Raw genomic sequence first — 18932 nt, 5'->3', positions numbered from 1 at the left:
CAGCAGCTCATGTCTCCAGACTATTTTTCAAAATATGGAAAATATTGAGATTCTATCCATCTTTCTAGATAATTAGCAATTGCATTGTTTTGACAGCCTGAAAAGTAGAGTTGGGTAACATATTCTCACTCTGCATTTTCTATGGGGGCCAGGAGAAAGATTGAATTAAGATTCAAGTAAACAAACATTTGAGCAGTGCCTCCTCACTGCAAAAACTTGGTGCTAGGCAGCGAGTGCCACCCAGAGAGGACTAAGATTGGCTCCTGCTGTTAAGAGTACCATTTCTTTGAAGATTCAAAGATGTCAACAACGAGCCAGTACTACCAGGAAGAATAAAAAAAGTATTAAAATAGTGGTCAAAGCAATAAGCGCTAAGAAAATAGATCAAGAAATAACATTGCATTCACAGGGTCAGGAGGGAGGAGAATACTTCTGTATGCAGTGGCATTTAACTTAGTGGAAGGGACAAGGTGACATGTGACAGGAAAGATGGCTGGAAAGAGTATGTGACCATCACGGTGTCAGGTCTTCTTTGTCATTCAGGTTTCTGAGCAAATGTCACCTCCTTGGAGAGCAGCACCTTGTCCTTATTTCCTGGGTTAATCTAGTCATCCCGCTAGCAAATTTGTTCTAAGATCTGTAGCACACACTTGTCTTTCTCAATCAAATTATAATAAATGTATATTAACCAATTGTGATAAATTAGGGTATCTTTTAGAGAGAGGGGAGGGAGAAGGGATAACCACTAAATAGATGAACATACTGATTAATTTTAAACAGAAGTTGATGCTATTTATAAAATGCATACAGGGGATGATATAACCACACAGAAATTAGTTATAATTTTAGATATTTAAGACCAAAGATTATTATAAGAGGAGTTTTGTTAGCATTATTTTATTAGTCTTCCATAAAACAACATACATATATTTACATAGTTTGGTAAGACTTTACAGTACATTGTTATATTCTAAATTTGACAAACTTACTTAAATGGTGAGTGGTCTAAGAAACAATGAAAATGAATTCAAAGTAAAAAATAAAAGAAAATGATACAAAATAATTCAAATGAAAAACAATAAATATTTACTAAAACAAATAGTAATTTTGAAAACTTATATAGTAGTTAAAAAGTACCATATAATCCTGCCACTAAAATTACATGTAATTAAATAATTTTAAGAAAATAGTTTTAAAGCACATAGCACTTTATAATATAATACTTTGCTTAGTTATTAGCTAACTAGAGGCCCAGTGCACAAAATTCATGCACTGGATTGGGGGTCCCTCAGCCTAGCCTACACCCTCTCATTGTATGGGACCCCTCAGGGGATGTCTGCCTGCTGGGAACGGGCCTAAACCAACAGTTGGAAATCCCTCACACAGTCTGGACCCCTTGGTCCTTACTGCCCACCTGCTCACTGCTCCTTACCACTCGGCTCTCTGCTCCTTAGTGCTGCCATGAAGGCAGGAGAGGCTCCTGCCACTGCCACTGTGCTTTCCAGTGTAGTTGTCTGTGGGCCAACTGCTCTCTTCCTTCTTATTTAGGGCGAGCAGCATGTGAGGGCAGAGCACACTGCTCTCCTAAGATGAACTTCAGACATTGACTGTGGCATTCTCTTGGTCATCGTTGTTGTTTCTCTTTCCCCCACCTCCCCCCCAAAGTTTATATGAATATAACATACAAAGGTGCAGCCTCCTTTCTAGGAACAGGGAAGAAAGGGGTGGTTCAGTAAGGCACATGGAGCTGCAGCAAGCACCAGCTGTGGGGAGGGCCAAGGGGGAGAGGAGGTTAGTACTAGGGCCCAGGCCCTGGAGCCATTGTTGGGGAAGTAGGGATCCTCTCTGAGTGCCATGTTCTGGGGCTAAACTAATTGGTCAGGCTGAGGCAGAGGTGGGTGGCCATATCAGCCAACTTTGATGCTGTTTACCCTTTCCCACCCCAGCTCTGTTGTAAAACCCCAGAGCCCTGGATTCCAAAGGCCTCATCCAGAGTAGAGGCCCTGGAAAGGGGTGTGAGGAAGTGGGTAGAGCAAGTTTGAAAGTCTATATATCTGTGAGCCAAGGGATGGCCGGAGACAGTGGTGAGAGGTAGCAGGGGGAAGGGATCTCTTCCCTGTGGGGGCCATTGGGAAGGAGGCCAGGGGAGTAGGGTAAGGATGGGGTACGATGGCCCAAACCTCCTAGGCTTCCCTGTCTGTCCTCTGCAGTGTACATGGAGGAAAGGGGCTGCCTCTGAGGGGGGGCCAGGCCAGGCCAGGTACCATCTTGAGTTATGGCTGATGTGATGGTCCTCACTCTGAGATGTCTAACTGGTGATGGTGAACCCAGGAATGATTCCCGCCACAGCCATGTTGTGACCCAGGACTGACTCCCGCCCATGAAGCCTGCCGTTTGGTTGTCCATCTGGTCATTCAGTTCATGACAGACCCTGGTTCTTTATATATTAGGATTATTGAAACAAAGACAGTTCTTGGTTTTACTATTATTAAAAATGCTGAAATAAACATATTTATTTATAAGTAGTTTTTCAATGTCCAATTTTTAAGAATAATGGGAGTTGGATAATGAGTAGGGTAGTCATATCATTGTATTCAAGAAGAAAGGGTGGTTTTCATTTAATCACATTCTAATTGTTTTGTGTCATACCTAAAGGGTCTGGAACAAGTGTGAGAGGTTGGAAATACTACATCAGTGTGTTTTCAGTATTCTATTTATCTTTATAGATATTACTCTGAGAAGTTCTTGCCATTCAACCTTCCCCGAGCCTGACATGGTGCCTGGCATAAAACTCAATTTTTAATGTGTTTATAGAACTGAGTCAGTGCTAATGCAAGTATCTAAAAAAAAACAAAAGCCTATGACAAAATATTGTATGAAAGTATATCAGTGCTGCTCCAATGTAAGTAGAAATATTATTTCAATAAAGATAACATACTTTAAATACTTTAACAGCATAGCTTTCAAGATGATGCTTGCATCTGTTCTATGATTTGTTCTAGAGCACAATTGAAATAAAAGGGGAATTCAACTAGTTAAGCTTGGGTACATTCAAAACAGTCACTTTCAATTTGACATGGGCCGTGGTCTGTGATCATATCATGCAGGAACATGAAATAAACATTTTCACAGTGAGTCAAAAGGACTTGGTTCTACTTTTGAGATACTTGCTAAATGTGCAGCGATGAGCAGGACCTGTTGTGGTGGCAAATTACAGGGAGAAAAAATTTCAGTACTGAACAGGAAAGACAGTGATAGTGTGGCTATGGCTGCTTTGAAGAAATGTACTATAACCCAAGAACTAGGAGGAAAATTGAAGATTAAGTGCAGTAATTAGCACAATGGGTAATAACAAAATAGCAATCGTAGTTGCTATGTGTCCATGGCTTGCTATATGTCAGGCAGTGTTCTAAGCACTTTATTCTTATATTAACCCAGTGGTTGCCTCCATAGCAATGAAATCAGAAAGTCTTAGATTAGGGACCAAGCATCCATAATGCTTAAAAATCCCCCAGGTAGTTCCAATCTGCAGCAAAGTCTGGGAACCACTCAACGATCCTGCAAGGTAAATACTCACATTACTATTTCCGTCTTCTCAGGGTGGGAACTGAGTCAGAGAGGTAAAGGACCTTGCCAAGCTCAAAGAGCTGAATAGTTGATACGTGAATCCAGGCAGTTTGATTCCAGAACCCTTGATCTTACCCACCTCGGTGGCTCCCCTAGGTTTCAATGCTATTTCTAGTGAGCAGCCTAGATTTTTATGACTTGAAGGACATTTTTTCTTTTTTTAAATTTCTTTATTGATTAAGGTGTTACATATGTGTCCTTATTCCCCCATTACTTCCCCTATCCTTTCCACTCATGCCCTCACCCCTCTGTTGTCTGTGTCCATTGGTTAGGCTTATATGCATGCATACAAGTCCTTTGATATTAATGCATGTTTTAAAAATAATCATTTTAGGAACTTATAGCCTATTCCTATGCAGTTTGGTTCCTATCTCTATCTGGAATACTTGTCTCCTTGGGCAGTACATATCTTTACTGTGCACAAAGTTGTCAAAACCGGCCTTTCTCTTGGCCCCAATTCCTTAGCCCCTCCTCCCAGTGGTTGTACTTGCGAAAGAGGAAGGGGCCCAGGCAGGAATAAAGCAAAGCAGGGCAAGCAGAGTGGCTCTTCCTATGATGAGACAGGCCCCGGTGTCCAGGTTTTGACTGTTACATGTCAATACTAAGATTTCTTTTGTTCAGCCTCTGCGCAGGCTTCTAATGCCTCATATGTCTTTCTACCATCATCTCCAACCTAAAGTGATGTCATATTATGCAACTTCTAGGGTCTAGGTTTTCTGCTTAGCTTTGCCTCTCTTACTGTATGACTGGGCAAGAGTAAGCTGATAATCTCTTCCAGACTCATGAGCTGTGTGTCATTGGAAATGAACTTGGGAAGTCTGCTTGGCTAAATTTCTGGCTCGACAGCCCGTCCTTGTTATAAGTTTAAGTTCAATGCGTACTTCTGCAGACTGCTCACTGATTTCCAGGCCTTCAGAGCCACCATCACCACTGGTTTCAAAGTCCATTATGAACTTGGGTATCCTGTCTGCAATGGACAGACTTGGTCAGAGTTATCAAGGTCCAAGCAATTACCTTTTTGTTAGAACTGGTGGCAGGATAACACTCATGATTTAATCCTCCCATAGCAACTGTTTATCTAGTGCAAGGGCACATTTACTAAGCTGGGCCTGGGGCCTGAGGAGTCACCCGGATGTGGGACCCTCCCAAGGAGCATGTTTTCTCTCACGGCTTGGATTTCGAGGTGTGTTCACCATGGCCACGGCCTAGGCATTTGTTGCAATAGTTACCATTTCTCTCGGTGAAACTGTGCTCCGTGCAGTGAAATCACACACACCCACCCCACGCTGCAACATAACCCGGCCACGGAGCTCTTCTCAGTTCCAAGTTCAGGTGCTGAACATCCCGGGCCGACCCCAGGGGCCAACGTGAGGGAGAGTGGCAGTTAGAATTTACATAGCAACCGGGCGGCTCCCAACCACCATGCATAAACCCCCGGTTTGTTTATTCTGCATCTGTTAAAAAAAAGAATTCTCTATTTTGTCATTATGAAACTCAACTGAGGAGGAAAAAAAAAAAAAAAAAACACACAAAACTGATCATTCTTGCTTCCATAAGTCATTTCTGAAAGAACTAAATAAGTCACTAGTAGTAACATATTTCATCGGTGTTCTAACGGGCATTGCTATTTTTTTTTTAAATGGTAAATTCAGGAGGAGGATACGTCCACCCCACACTTCCCCAGATTGAATTAGCAAAGGTAAAATATTACACGAACAATTAAAATGCTCTTGTAGCAAAAGGGGAGAGAACTGGGGGTCCGATTCTTCAGAAGACCCGAAGGAGTCAGTCAGTCCTGTCTCCTTGGTTACCTAGGTCCCCGGGCTGGGATAGGACAGGGCAGCTGAGGATGACGGGGTTGTCCAGGGCAGGTGCAAACAACAGAGGGGGCTAGCAGAGGGTGGAGGAGGAGAGTTCCTGAAGCCGAGGCCTTGGTCAGCCCCAGCACACGTCTGGATTCTGCTCTTCTGGGGATCAGAACACACAGGACCCAACGAGTCCAAATGAAGTCCGACTCCGAGAAGTTTGTTGGAGGACTCTGGGGCCTGCGCGGACTCACACAGCCACAATCCGAACGTAGCTTTAGATTCATCACCCACCCCATGTGCGGCGGTGCCAAGGCCCCATCTAGGGCCGGTCCCTTGTGAGGCCCAACCACGGCCAGAAGGATGTGCTGGAGGCTTGGCCAAGGCCTTTGATGACGGATTTAATGATTTCCATGAGGCCCAGTATCTTTTGGACAGATCAAAAGAACTCGAAACGATCCTTGGCCATTTGAATCTCTGTGGCTCACATTTTTAGAGTTCGTCTGGTGTGAATAGACTTTGAACATTGAAAGTGGATGTATTCTAGGCTTTCAAAAGTTTCCAAATTCTTGAACAATATTGTAATATTTTTTTCCAGAACAGGTAGAGTACTCCAATATGAGAGAGTAACTGCCTCAGACCCACCAGGGAACAGAGTAATAACAATGAGAAAAATAACAAAATCTTGCTGAGTGTCCCACTAAACAGGTACATGTTAAGTGACTGTTTGCTGATTGAAGGAAGCTACTCTTCAAAAGTGTGCCTCCATGAAATTAGAGACGGCCACATGTCACTGTCCTTCAGGGTCTTTTCAAAGTGTGAACTCTGTGAGGGTCAAAGGTCTGTAATGAAACTCTTGCAAATGTTATTTTTTCCCAAAGAAGAAACTAAGGACGTCTAAAACACACTCCCGTCCTGTGACTTGAGGACCCCTAGTGGTCACTGAAGTAATAACTCCTTCTGAACACACCATCTGGAGAATATTTCAACACCCATTTTCAAATGCATATATATATATAATATATTTGAAATGCATATATATATATATATATATATATATATATATATATATGCTGTGATTAAAGAAATAAAATGCACTTAACCTGAAAATATTATAATGATGTTGTTAAAGAAAGATATCAAAGGTACTACCACTAATAGGAGAGCTGGATGTTTTGGTGTAACACTCAAAAAAGTTGTAATCCCCTGCTTTAGAGAACCATAACTTAGGGCAGCTGCTCTTTTGTTGATAAGCAGCACCTTGAATAGTTGGGTCTACTCAGGATAACTCAACCAGGAACAGAATTGTATTAGCTATAAATATCACACATTTATTGCCAGTCTAGAAAAGATCATTGACCTGCAAAGAGAATTTGCAGCTTTAACCAAATACCAAGTGGCACGGTTACAGAGAGTGCACTATATAATCAAATCAGAAAATCTCTCCACATTGGAACTCTGGCTTTCACTGGCTATCTCTGGAAACTAGGCAAGTCAACACCATATGGAAAATGTGGCCTCAGTTCAACCAAATTTTTAATTCACCCTTTAAAAAATTCACACACACACACACAAAAAAAATTCACACACACAAAGGTACTATCAAGAGTGAGGTATGGCCTGGCTGATGCGGTTCAATGATTGAGCATTGAACTATGAACCAGGAGGTCTTGGTTCGATTCCTGGTCAGGGCACATGCTTGGGTTGTGGACTTGAGCTGCAGTGGGGGGGATGCTGGAGGCAACCTATCAACAATGATTCTCTTCATCACTGATGTCTCTCCCTCTCTCTCCCTCTCCCTCCCTCCCCCTCTCTCCCTTCTCTGAAATCATATATATTGTGTGTGTGTGTGTATATATATATATATATATATATATATATATATATGAGTGTTAAGTCGTGGCTCAGCTGTGTGCATGTGAGTGTGTGTGTCTGAACTCTCTTGTCCCTCTGAATTCAGTGTCATCACTCTGTCTTTATTAAAATATTCTCTTAGATTGCCTGATTTCCAATGTTAGTAGTCTCCTGGAGAAGTCAGTCAAATAAAGTGTCTTTAAGAGAAAGACAGTGATCTAAAATTAATAAGACTATTTTTTTATCTTATAGTTTCCCCCTACACCTAAAATCCTATCAGATAGCACTTAGCATGTCAGGGACGAGAAGGCAAGAGCTTCGAAAAAGCGATGGGAGTGGGATGGCAACACATCAGGATTCACATTCTCATATCAAAGGTGGGTCGGCAAGAAAGGCAGTGATGACCTTCCTTATGGTCAGTTAAAACCAGAGGATGTGCCAAGACTGGTTTAGTTCAGTGGATAGAGCATCGTCCTGTGGACTGAAAGGTCCCAGGTTCGATTCCGGTCAGGGGCATGTACTTTGGTTGCAGGCACATCTCTGGTGGGGGGTGTGCAGGAGGCAGCTGATCCATGTTTCTCTCTCATCGATGTTTCTAACTCTCTATCCCTCTCTCTTTCTCTCTGTAAAAAATCAATAAAATACATTAAAAAAAAACCAAAAAAACAGAGGATGCATTTTTATAAAGATGCATTCGTAATGACACACACACACACACACACACACACACGTATGCAAAAGGTGCAAAAAAATTTTTACTCTTTAATCAAAGAGACACAAATATACTTAAGAAAGAGAAGTTTTATTAGGGCAATTTCACTTTATTTTTCCATACAGCAAAGTCAACTACTGCGGTAATAATAAAAGAGGCGTAAAACAAATCGCAGCCCAAGACAAAATACATAATTGTAAGCAACTACAAGCAGAAAGTAAGTTGTGATTACATAAGAGTAAAACCAAGCACATCTGTCCTGTCAGCAGATGAAAGGGGCGGGGTTGCCGGTAAGTGCAATGTGGGAACCAGCTGGCGTGAGGGCTGGCCACACAGATTCATTCAACAAGTGCCCGTGATCACATTCGCTTTTTTGAGTGCTTCTGAGTTGCCAATTTAGAACCATGAACTTTGAACAGTGTTTTCTCTTTTCACCTGCTGAAAGAACAGGCTTCCTACAGCAATTAAAAAAACAATCACATAACATCTAGAGCTACGCTGTGCTGTTTGGTTTGCCTGTTTATAGTTTCAATTTTGTGAAAGTCATTATTTGTTTTTGAAGATTGGTGTGTGTGTGTGTGTGTGTGTGTGAACAATAAACCACTGAAATTGGCAGAAACTGATTAGAATAATATGTCCTTAGTGTAGTTCTTTCTCTCTTTTTTGTTGTTGTAGTTGTTGAAGCTTTAAACATGCAGTAGTTTTGAAAAATGTAGGGAATATCTGATCCATGATTTCACCTTAATGGTTGAAGTACCTGCTATTTTTGGTAATGGTCTTCAGGCAGATTTGGCCCAGTGGAGTTTTTGTCAGTCATGAGATCTCGGAAGGATGGCATATCTTTCCAGCTGAAAAAATCCTGGCAAACTACAAGCTGTCCACAAAAAAGCAAAGCAACGTTTGAAGGGGTACGGAGTGCTAACTCGGTGCCACTTTTGCAAGCAATTTTGCTCAGTCTCATTTTATTAGCCTTAACAAAACTCCTTGTAATTATAGACGTTTTTATTCAAAATAAGATCTTACTATTATACAGGTTTCTCTCTTTTGACTATATACAGAAGTGCAAAAAGTCAACCTTCTCTCTAGACGTCCCAACATGCTCAATTGCAGCATAATCAACCCTCAAGAGTTTGCACACACGCTAGAATTCTCATTTACGTAAACTTTGAGTATTTGGATTATCAACAAAAAGTCCCTTGTTCTATTTATTGATTATGCAGCTTATTTATAACAAGGCTTGATATTCAGGGATTTCAAAAATATTAAACAATACTTTAACATTTGAAATGGATACAGTAGAAAATAAATTTTATTCTAATATCTAGATTCTAGGTCTTCTTATAATAACTAATTACAAACAAAATAAATCATCAAAATATTACTCAATTGTCTGCCAGGATTGTTGCGATAGCAACAACTTAACTTCTTACTTAGCAATGATTATATATTTATAAGATATCCATATAAAAGATCTTTGTTCTTTTAATGAAAACTAGACAAGAACTAACAATGACTGACATTCTTACACTTTAATATTAAATCAGTAAAATAGAAATCATTTAGTTAACAATAATACGAATATTCATATGACACTACATGTAATTCAAAACTGAGTATGTTATGAAGGAAAAACTACTTTAAATTTTTTTTTTGTATTTTGAAAAATTCATCAGTAAAGTCTAATAAAACAAGAGTCTATAAACTGAAATGGTATTCAATTGTTAATACAAAATGAAATCTAAGAAGTGTAGGAAATGAAAAACTACATTTTAACAAGAAAAATAAGTAATATTCTATAATGTAACTAACTACAATAACATGTGAAGTCACCATTACTCTCTCAACACGATTGAAATTACATTGGTATGGGTTCCAACCCGTAATGTAATAATCTAAGGCTTTAATAGATGTACAGTACAATCAGTAAAATCAACACATCAGTCTTATATTAGAAAGCATCTCTCTCAGGCATAAAAACTTGCAGTAAACTTGGAAGTATGGAAAGTTCTACAACTGAACTTTCGCCTCTCCCATTCCATACTATAACTACCAGTAACCTGGCCCCTACTTCAGCGGTTGCAAAACCGCTGACCAGAGCAAAAATACCCTTACTAGCTGCAACACCCAAACCACAAAAAGGGAATTCCTTTGGATGAATCCATTCTTAAAAGCTGAATGCACATCTATTTTATTTTTATAATTTTGTAAAAGGCTTTCTAAGGCTATAAGCAGTTAATTGGAACAAAAACAAAAGAAATCAAGTATAAAATCCCCCCAAGTACGTATAACCCACCCGATTGCTAGGTAAGTGAAACACCTCCCATTTTCATATTTTGGTTTATCATGCATCTGATGACAGTGCTGCTTTCTTCTTTGTTTAGAGTCACTATTTTCAACGTGACTGTGATGAAGCATTTAAGCAAACTTGGAACCATTTTTGCAAAGCATTTAGAGTCTTTTGACTTTGACAGAGCTATAAATAGAAGCAAAATAATTTCCTCAAACATATTTTTTTTGTTTGTTAATCGTGTCTCAGAAATGGCATATCCCTTTTGAATATCATGTTATACAGTATAGTATGCATAAATATTACACTACAATGCATTAAAATAATTATATATATATATATATATCTATTATATATATCTCCAGTATGTGTGAGTTTATCGGTATTGAGAGAAATGGTGTTGTGCTGTTCTATTGTTACTGTGGTTACATTGGCCATTTCTGAGACAGCTTTGGTTTCCAAAAAAAAAGAAAAAAGAAAAAAAAAAGAATGGTGCCCTTTGACTGATTAGTACTAGCAAATAAGCAACAAAATGTGGCTCTGAAAACAATAACACTGAAGAAATAATACTCTAATTTGATGTACAGTCTATGGCACTTCATGAGAATCCTTTACAACATGGTACTTAAAGCCATGATGTGCTTTAAAAGATACACAGTTGTGGTTTTGCTTGGCACATTCATCTCTGTCAGATCCCTCCCTCACCTCATCTTACAATCTATTACATTAAAAATATTACTCTTAAACAAAAATGACTGTGCATGCACGCTCTTCACCTCTAATGGCAATTTTAAATACAAGGTGCACCTTTGTTATTTGTAAACCTTGAAAGAAATAAACTTTTTTTTTTTTTTTAAATTATACCTTGGTCTACAGACGTACCAATACATAAGAGAATCGTGGTTACACCATAGTCTGTCTTTTCAAGATGGCATGAATCTATTAGGAAACTAATTAGGTCTGCATCGTTGAATGCATAACCCTGTGCTAGAAAAGAAAGACGATGTTGTTCTTTTATAGACAGGTATATCACCTCAGCACGAATATCAATTAAATGTACAAAGTGTATAGGCAACAGTGTGCAGTGGGTTTCCATGTTGTCTTCTCTTCTGGTTAACATGCAATATGTGGATGTCTTGTGGCTGAGGGGTTTTGGTGGGGGTTGCTTGACGGTATATACAATATGGCTAATGACCTCGTCCTTTACTCTATCCAAGCACACTGTCCTTTCCTCTTTAGTATGATCTACAAAGGAAACAACAACAACACACAGTCTTTGTTAAAACAGGCTACAGCTCAAAGCAGGTTCCAATACATATGTACTAGGAAATTTGCATGGCTTGAGTTATAGCATCTTCATATAAAAACAGAAAAACACTGCACAAGTACACATGGAACTAAATTTGCTGACCCTTCCCATGAGAATACAATGACACGCAGAGCTTCATGAAGATCTAGACTCTTCTCAAAGACTAAGCTGAAAGTGTAAAACGACTCTGCAGAATCGAGGGACAAAACGTAGCCGGCGATCTTTTAGCACTACCGTGGTGGGGCAGGATTTAAATTCATTTTACGTCTCTGCTGAAGCTCATGGGTTTCAAGAGGAAAGCTTTGGCTTACAAAATTCAGATCCATGCAACCAGCCCCATTAAACACGATTCCCGATACAGGGGTTTCCTGACTTACGGGTGGGCTCGACTGCCATTTCTTTGACTTTGCACTGATGTGAGAATGCTAAGCACTCAGTAGAAACCAGCTACTAAGCTATGAGGCTGGGTAGGTGAGCTGTACTAAATGCATTTTCAACTTATAATGAGCTTATGGGGACCAAATCCCATCATAAGTCGAGGAGCATCTGTATTTGGGTGATTGATTAGCGCAATATGTGTATAGGGGGAAAAAGAATAATAGTTTTAACTACTTTAGATCATTTAATGTTTGGGGCAATTTTTTTTTTTTCCTGCAGCCAAGAAAAAGTAATATCATTCCTTATGCTCCTGATGCATTAAAGTGAAATAGATTGTACTTGTATGTAGATCTGGTGTTTGGACAAAATTTGTTCTCATCAGAGAGTCTTCACATATTAAAAGTATACTTTAGAATACAACCTCGAGAATAAAAGAAACCATTATTTTGCTTCACTCAGAACCAGTTTAGCCCTAGCCGGTTTGGTTCAGTGCATAGAGCACATGTGTCAAACACAAGGCCCGCGGGCCAAATCCGTCCCGCCAGGCCTTGCAATGTGGCCCGCACCGCGCTGTCATCACTGCACTCCACTGCGTTTCCATCACAATGACAGTTTATGACTGTTCAGTAAACCATTCGGCCCGCGATTTAGGCTGGATTTTAGATTTTGGCCCCTTCTCTGATTGAGTTTGACACCCCTAGCATAGAGGGTTGGTGTGAGGACTGAAGGGTCCCAGGTTCGATTTTGGTCAAAAGCACATGCCCGGGTAGTCAGCTCGATCCCCAGTAGGACGCATGCAGGAGGCAGACAATCAATGATTCTCTCTCATCCTTGATGTTTCTCTCTCTCTCCTTCTCACTTCCTTTCTGAAATCAATAAAAATATATTTTTAGAGTTCAAATATTGAAACTCATGAAAATAACCAATCATTTGTTATATGCATATACTATGAACAGCCTAAGCCTCAAAGGTTTTCTAACTGCAATAAGGCCATTTGGCATTATTTTTTGCATCCTGGATTATTGCTAAGAAATAGAAGGAATATATATATATATATATATATATATATATATATATCTCAAACATACCCAAATGACTATAAAGTCTTGAAACAGATTTTTAATGTAAAAAGAACTCTTCTTCCAAACCTACATACTACAAATTAATATGCTTATTCAAACATGTGTTACTGTTCAGAATAATAAACCTTATTATCAGAACTGCATAGAGAATGCTGAGACTGGCAAAATCATTTTCAGTCATGTACTTCATGACTGTAGTATGTCTTTGGTAGTACTTCTCACATTCTCCCCTTTCTTTCCTAAATGGCTCTCACATATTTTCTCTCCTCTTCTGCATGGGCTCAACCTTTGTCCAGTTTTCACTATGAGTTATTATCACAAGGGCCTCTGAACTGATTATCTGCCATCTCCTGACATGGCACTCTGTCCCTTCTCCCATAAGGCCCTTATCTCCTCTCTTCTCTCTTCAACAACCAACCTTCTTTGTCCAATTTCACTTACTTTCTAACTCTGTTGGGTGAGTTGCTCTTTATCATTGTTCCAAGAAAAATTTATTCAAGGATTTCTTATTTTAATACAGTGTGCTGAAATTTACCTCTTGATCTTTTTGCCTATTCATCTTTATCTCATTGACATGGTCATTTACACATAGTAGCACCAGAAAGTCACTTGTAAATGTGTTATTGAAGAGAAATGAATGAAAGGACGCAACAGAGAATGATCATCCATCTTATTCACCAGAGGCAGTTTTAAATGTTGTGGCTCTTTTAAAGTATAAACATAATTACCTATTGTACTTCATATATGCAAACTTGGATGCATGCATACTGGAAAAAACACACACATATATTCTTTAAGCATGGAAAATTACTTCCTTTGCAAAGTATGTAAGTCAGTGTGTCTGAAGACAAGCCACAAGACTTTCACACCATTTTTTAGGAATGGCAACATTTCCAGAAATTATATGATCTGCCAAGGTGACTCAAGGTGATTTCAAAGTACCTCAAGCTCATTTGGATATTTAGATGTATGTATGCATATATATGAGTATGTGTGTATATTTCTTTCTTTTTTTTATGTGCCTCAGGCATAAAGCAGCTCTGGCCACCAACACAGGTATCAAGCCAAGATGAACTAAGAATTGTACCTCTGATTTGCCCCTGACTGATATAAGAGCAACACCACCAAACAGGTATCTCCTTGCCCATTGCCAGCGGCTATATGAATTTATTTAAAGTCATACTGCTTACATTCTAATGATACTATGAGGTGAAGCATGTTCTCATTTAAGATTTTATTTCTCCCTCTTCCCCCCACAACCCCCCCCCCCCCCAAAAAAAATGAGGATCTACAAAAGGGATCAGGAAACTCTTGCCTGTGAGCCAAATACAGCCTATTGGCTGCCTATTTTTGCAAATAAAGTTTTATTGGAACAGAGCCACACCCTTTCGCTTACATGTTGTTTCTTGTAGAGTTGAGTAGCTGAAAGAGAAGAGTGGTGACAGAAAACACATGGCACACACCACCAAAAATATTTACTGTGTCTTTTAAGAAAAAGTTTGCTAGTTCTTGATCTATGCCTTCTATTTAGATTTAAGTCATATTTTTTCTTCAGGCCTGTGGTTTATTTCTAATGTAAACTAAAAGCAAAATTTATCTTCCCTAAGTATTATGTATATTTAAGTGATATAAACATATTTAATTTGTATGATAAAATCCCTCATAACCCATCAAAGATAAAAATACAAGTTCTGCATAAGTATTTCCCTTGAAAGTTTGCAAACATTTTCTTAAATGCATTACATAGATGCTATCTTTAAAAAATAACATCACAAATACATGCTATGTATCGAATAATGAACTTACTGTTTAGTGATGAAAATTCTACATCTGGGTAACATACTTGTGGCTAGTCAGATGTTCGGCAGATATTATGGGTATCTAGCAAATAAAAAATTATTTCATGAATGATCCATGCAAGCAAGCCAACCATCAAGAGATGAAAACATTTCAATATTAATTTTTTTTTTTTTTAAGAAAAGTGAAATTCAGCTGTCAGGTGATAGTCCTTATCTGGTCAACACAACAGTAAGTTAATGTACACGTAATGTCAAAGTAGCAACTCAGTCTTAAAATCTTTGTGTTAAATACTATTCTGTCAATGTTATCGGACTTTAAGAAGAGAAGTAAAACTATCAAAAATTCATGCAGAGCAGTAATTAAAAGAAGCCCTTTTTGTTGGCCTACACACACACACCCACACCCCCGTGGTTTGAGTTATTCAGTAATCCAAACAGCAAAGTAGAAAGTGTCTTGCCTATTTTTTGTGCAACCAATTCCTAACATTTTCTTTTGTACAACTTCTTTTCCAATTTAAAATACCAGGTAGGAATTACAGAAGCATATTTCAAGAGAACTGGGTAAGAGCATAAATCTACATCACAACATATTTCTGAATCCTAATTGTACATTTTTCTCTTTCTTTCTTTCTTTCTTTCTTTCTTTCTTTCTTTCTTTCTTTCTTTCTTTCTTTCTTTCTTTCTTTCCTTCCTTCCTTCCTTCCTTCCTTCCTTCCTTCCTTCCTCCCTTTCCCCCCTCCCTCCCTCCCTCCCTCCCTTCCTCCCTCCCTCCCTCCCTCCCTCCCTCCCTCCCTCCCTCCCTCCCTCCCTCCCTCCCTCCCTTCCTTCCTTCCTTCCTTCCTTCTCTTTCTCTCTTTCTTTTTTTTTTTTTTTGTATTATAAGTGGGCAAGAGAATTAAAAATCCTGAGAAAAGATAGTAAGAAACCAAAAGAGAGGTGACTTATTTCAATAGCCCCCAAAGCCAAGAACTTCCCATATGTAGCTGATCCTCCTACAACCCAGAATTACAGCTGCTAACCTAGGAGAGGCCGCATCATCGATGGAGACTCTCAAAGGACTGGGATCATGGGTTCTAACACGAGTGACCCATTTCCTACCGTGTAACCTTGAGCAAAGCACTTCATCACTCTGTGCTTAAGTTTCGTCAACCAAAAAGGGGCACGAATCCCATGCCAGCAAGGTTGTGGGAGAATAGTGAGATCACATACATGAAGGCATTTTCGTTGTTGTTGCTTCAATTGAGAGGTCCTAGACTAATGTAACGTTATTACAATTCACTGTCTGGAGTGTAAATTAATATGTCTCACTTTTATTTCCATTTTTTTTCAGCTTGACATCTTTACACAGTTTTACAGCATTGGCAAATGGCACGAAAATGTGCTCCAAGCATAATGAAGCTTCTCATACCATTTTTCCTGCTGCTGCAGGACAGGATGTTGCACCCAACAGTGTAGAAGCATCAGGGATGGGGCTGTCGAAACATACCAAGGACCTTCAACACCACCACTCGATGCAGATGCAGGGCCAGCTATACACTTCTGCAAGCATGCAGGCTGCATTTTGTGGCATCAGCTATTTCCAGCATCGCTAATGTACTGTAGGCATATACATATGTATGTATATGTAGATATAATATATGTGTGTATATATATATCCGTTCCCTTTTCTTTCCTTTGATTGTAAAACAGTATGAAGACCCAAGATTATGCATGAAATGGTCACAGCACAATGCAAAAAAAGTAAAGTGTCCCCTACAACCCAGGTGGCCAGGGGCATGTTGGGATTTGCTTTGCTATAGTTCTGCTTACACCAGCAATTCTACGGTCATGCATGGTACACACAGGAGAATTTGGCATCATCGATCTACCCCATAAATGGATTGCATTGAATCCATTAAGAACTGTCTGCCGTAGGGTAAAGATTACTTACTAACATGCTACATATGCACAATCTAGCATTCTTGTAAATGAGTCTGATGTGTTAGCATAAATCCAGGGCTATTTTGACAAGCTTCGGGAAAACTACTGAGTGGTCTTTGCCAAGAAGTGTTTAAAGCTTGTGCGAATCTTTAAGATACATCCCTATACCATTCTTGAAAGTTTTTAATGGCTATCCTAATAGTTTTTAGTTCTTCAACAGAATATAGTGTGTTGTAGAAACAAGGGTGGCTATTCCTCATAGCAATAACTATGTATTCAAATGGCACTTAATTGGTCTTCTCTCCCCAAAGGACAACATGTCGATTCTCATCTCATACGGGCTCTTTTGAGATTCACTTGGCTACATTAAACCTTAGTCTGTGGGATATATGAAATCTGATTTGGCTCTTAAATTTTTTCATATGCTATTATCCGTACTGAACTTTGCTTTCATAACAAATATATCTGGATAATTCAAGCCAAAACCTCCTACTTTATATAGATTTGATTCAATGACAATACTCATTGAATCAATGTCAACTTTTTAATTAAAAATATTTCAATACTCATTCTCTTTAAAATAGTCCTTCTCGTATATCATTCAATTTAAATTTCTGAAACAGATCCCTTTTACTTAAAAGTAACCTGTGTTATTGTTATTCTATAACCTGTATGGAACAGAGAATTGATTGTCTTTTTTTTTTTCCTTCATAACTCCCCAACATTTAAGGTGGGCAATTACAGAAAAAAAAAATGTTTTTCATTGAAGAATCAAAATGTGAACATGAATTTAATCTATTTTTGAATATGCAGTATGCAAACTTTAACAAATTCATAACAAACTCTATTTACAAGAGTGGTTCTTGTGGCATATGTTAGATATTTAAGTATTGTGGTTTATATTAAGAATTTAGGCAAGAACTGAGAAATTGTACACACCAGATATTTATAATTAAAAAAAAACACCTTAAAATTAGATGCATTTTTTGATCAGTCAAAATACCTGCATGATTGGTTGAGACCAAATGAGAATTGCTTGTGTAAATATAATTTTAGTAGCTTTAGAAATGGAGCTGCGACAACTTTGGAGCACTTATAAATGGCAAAAAAGCATTCTGCTGCTCATCGTAGAGAGAATGTGTAGGCCAACAAGAGGAATCTTTGAAAACCCCATGCTATTAAAGCACCCACGACAGCCCTCACGTACACACGATTCCCACTGACCTCAATGGGAAATCCCCGTGCGTAAGGGCTATTGCATTGAGCCCTATCAGAGTTGGTTTTTAAGAAACAAAGCTGTAAATTAGCAAACCTGGTTGGCTGTGGCTGTTGCAGCGAAGGGAACACTTGTGGCAGATGTTGTTGCTGCGGACACAGTGGCTGGCGTAGCACCGTGCACCATGGGAACTTTCGGAGGGAAAATCATATAAGCAAACATACAGAAGAGTGTAGCAATATGGAAACCATGGCAACATGGAGGAGATAATTGGGCATGGTATTTATCACAGCAATAAGCCATGTGACGGGGACATCATCACCAGCGAGTGACATGCAATCACAGCGCAAAGCAGGACAACATTCCAAGGAGAGAAGGGGAAGGGAGATGAGAGAGAAAAAAAAAAGGGGGAAAAAAAGCTTGTTACCATCAAATTAAGAAAATTGACACAAACAGGCTTACTTTGCTAAGTCACAAACAAGAATTTTATATAGTGTTCATAGACATTCTAAATCTAAGTCAACATACAGGTATTTACTTCATATATATATATATATATATATAGTTAACTGAATGAAAGTAATTTTTCTTATTTACTATTATAAAAATAAACAATATATTACATTTTATGAGATAGATTTGTTTACACACTAGAACTCATAGTCCAATCAAAATCCACCAAAGGTGACTAAAGGAAAGTTGTGTGTAAAGAAAACATTTATGTGAGTCCATGTCAATTAAATAGAAAATGGCATTTAATTGACAGGTGTTAGTAAAAGGGAAATGGACTTGCCCAATAGATAAAAGTTAAAACTTAGCAGTGGATTTTGAGGGGCTGTGAGGTGCACCATAGGTTTAAGATAATCAAGAAACAAAGCTGGCACCTACCAACACTTGTAGCGGGTGTCATGCACAATATTGAGCCTGCCCATCATGCATTGCA

General features: G+C 38.8%; 1 protein-coding gene and 1 pseudogene across 37 annotated transcripts in view; both read right to left on the bottom strand.

Annotated features, from left to right (window-relative positions):
• Positions 1-8069: 8069 nt before the first annotated feature.
• Positions 8070-18932, bottom strand: part of MBNL1 (muscleblind like splicing regulator 1) — a 193568-nt gene continuing 182705 nt past the window's right edge. For 19 of the 37 annotated variants that reach the window (XM_036445926.2, XM_036445945.2, XM_036445924.1 and 16 more), the window contains 4 exons: positions 18878-18913; positions 18086-18180; positions 14861-14935; positions 8070-11530 (listed from right to left, as the gene is read on the bottom strand). In XM_036445926.2, coding sequence (XP_036301819.1) covers positions 14879-14935; positions 18086-18180; positions 18878-18913 — 188 coding nt within the window. In that variant the 3' untranslated portion in view covers positions 8070-11530; positions 14861-14878. Of the gene's footprint in view, positions 11531-14860; positions 14936-16261; positions 16450-18085; positions 18181-18877; positions 18914-18932 lie in introns of those variants that run through there. The other 18 variants (XM_036445928.1, XM_036445931.1, XM_036445935.1 and 15 more) reach the window with 7 other exon arrangements.
• Positions 14069-14213, bottom strand: LOC118725160 (annotated as a pseudogene).

Source organism: Pipistrellus kuhlii, unplaced genomic scaffold (genome assembly GCF_014108245.1).
Source record: "Pipistrellus kuhlii isolate mPipKuh1 unplaced genomic scaffold, mPipKuh1.p scaffold_m20_p_2, whole genome shotgun sequence".
Classification (NCBI taxonomy): Eukaryota; Metazoa; Chordata; class Mammalia; order Chiroptera; family Vespertilionidae; genus Pipistrellus; species Pipistrellus kuhlii.
This window is presented reverse-complemented; position numbering and strand designations above follow the sequence as displayed.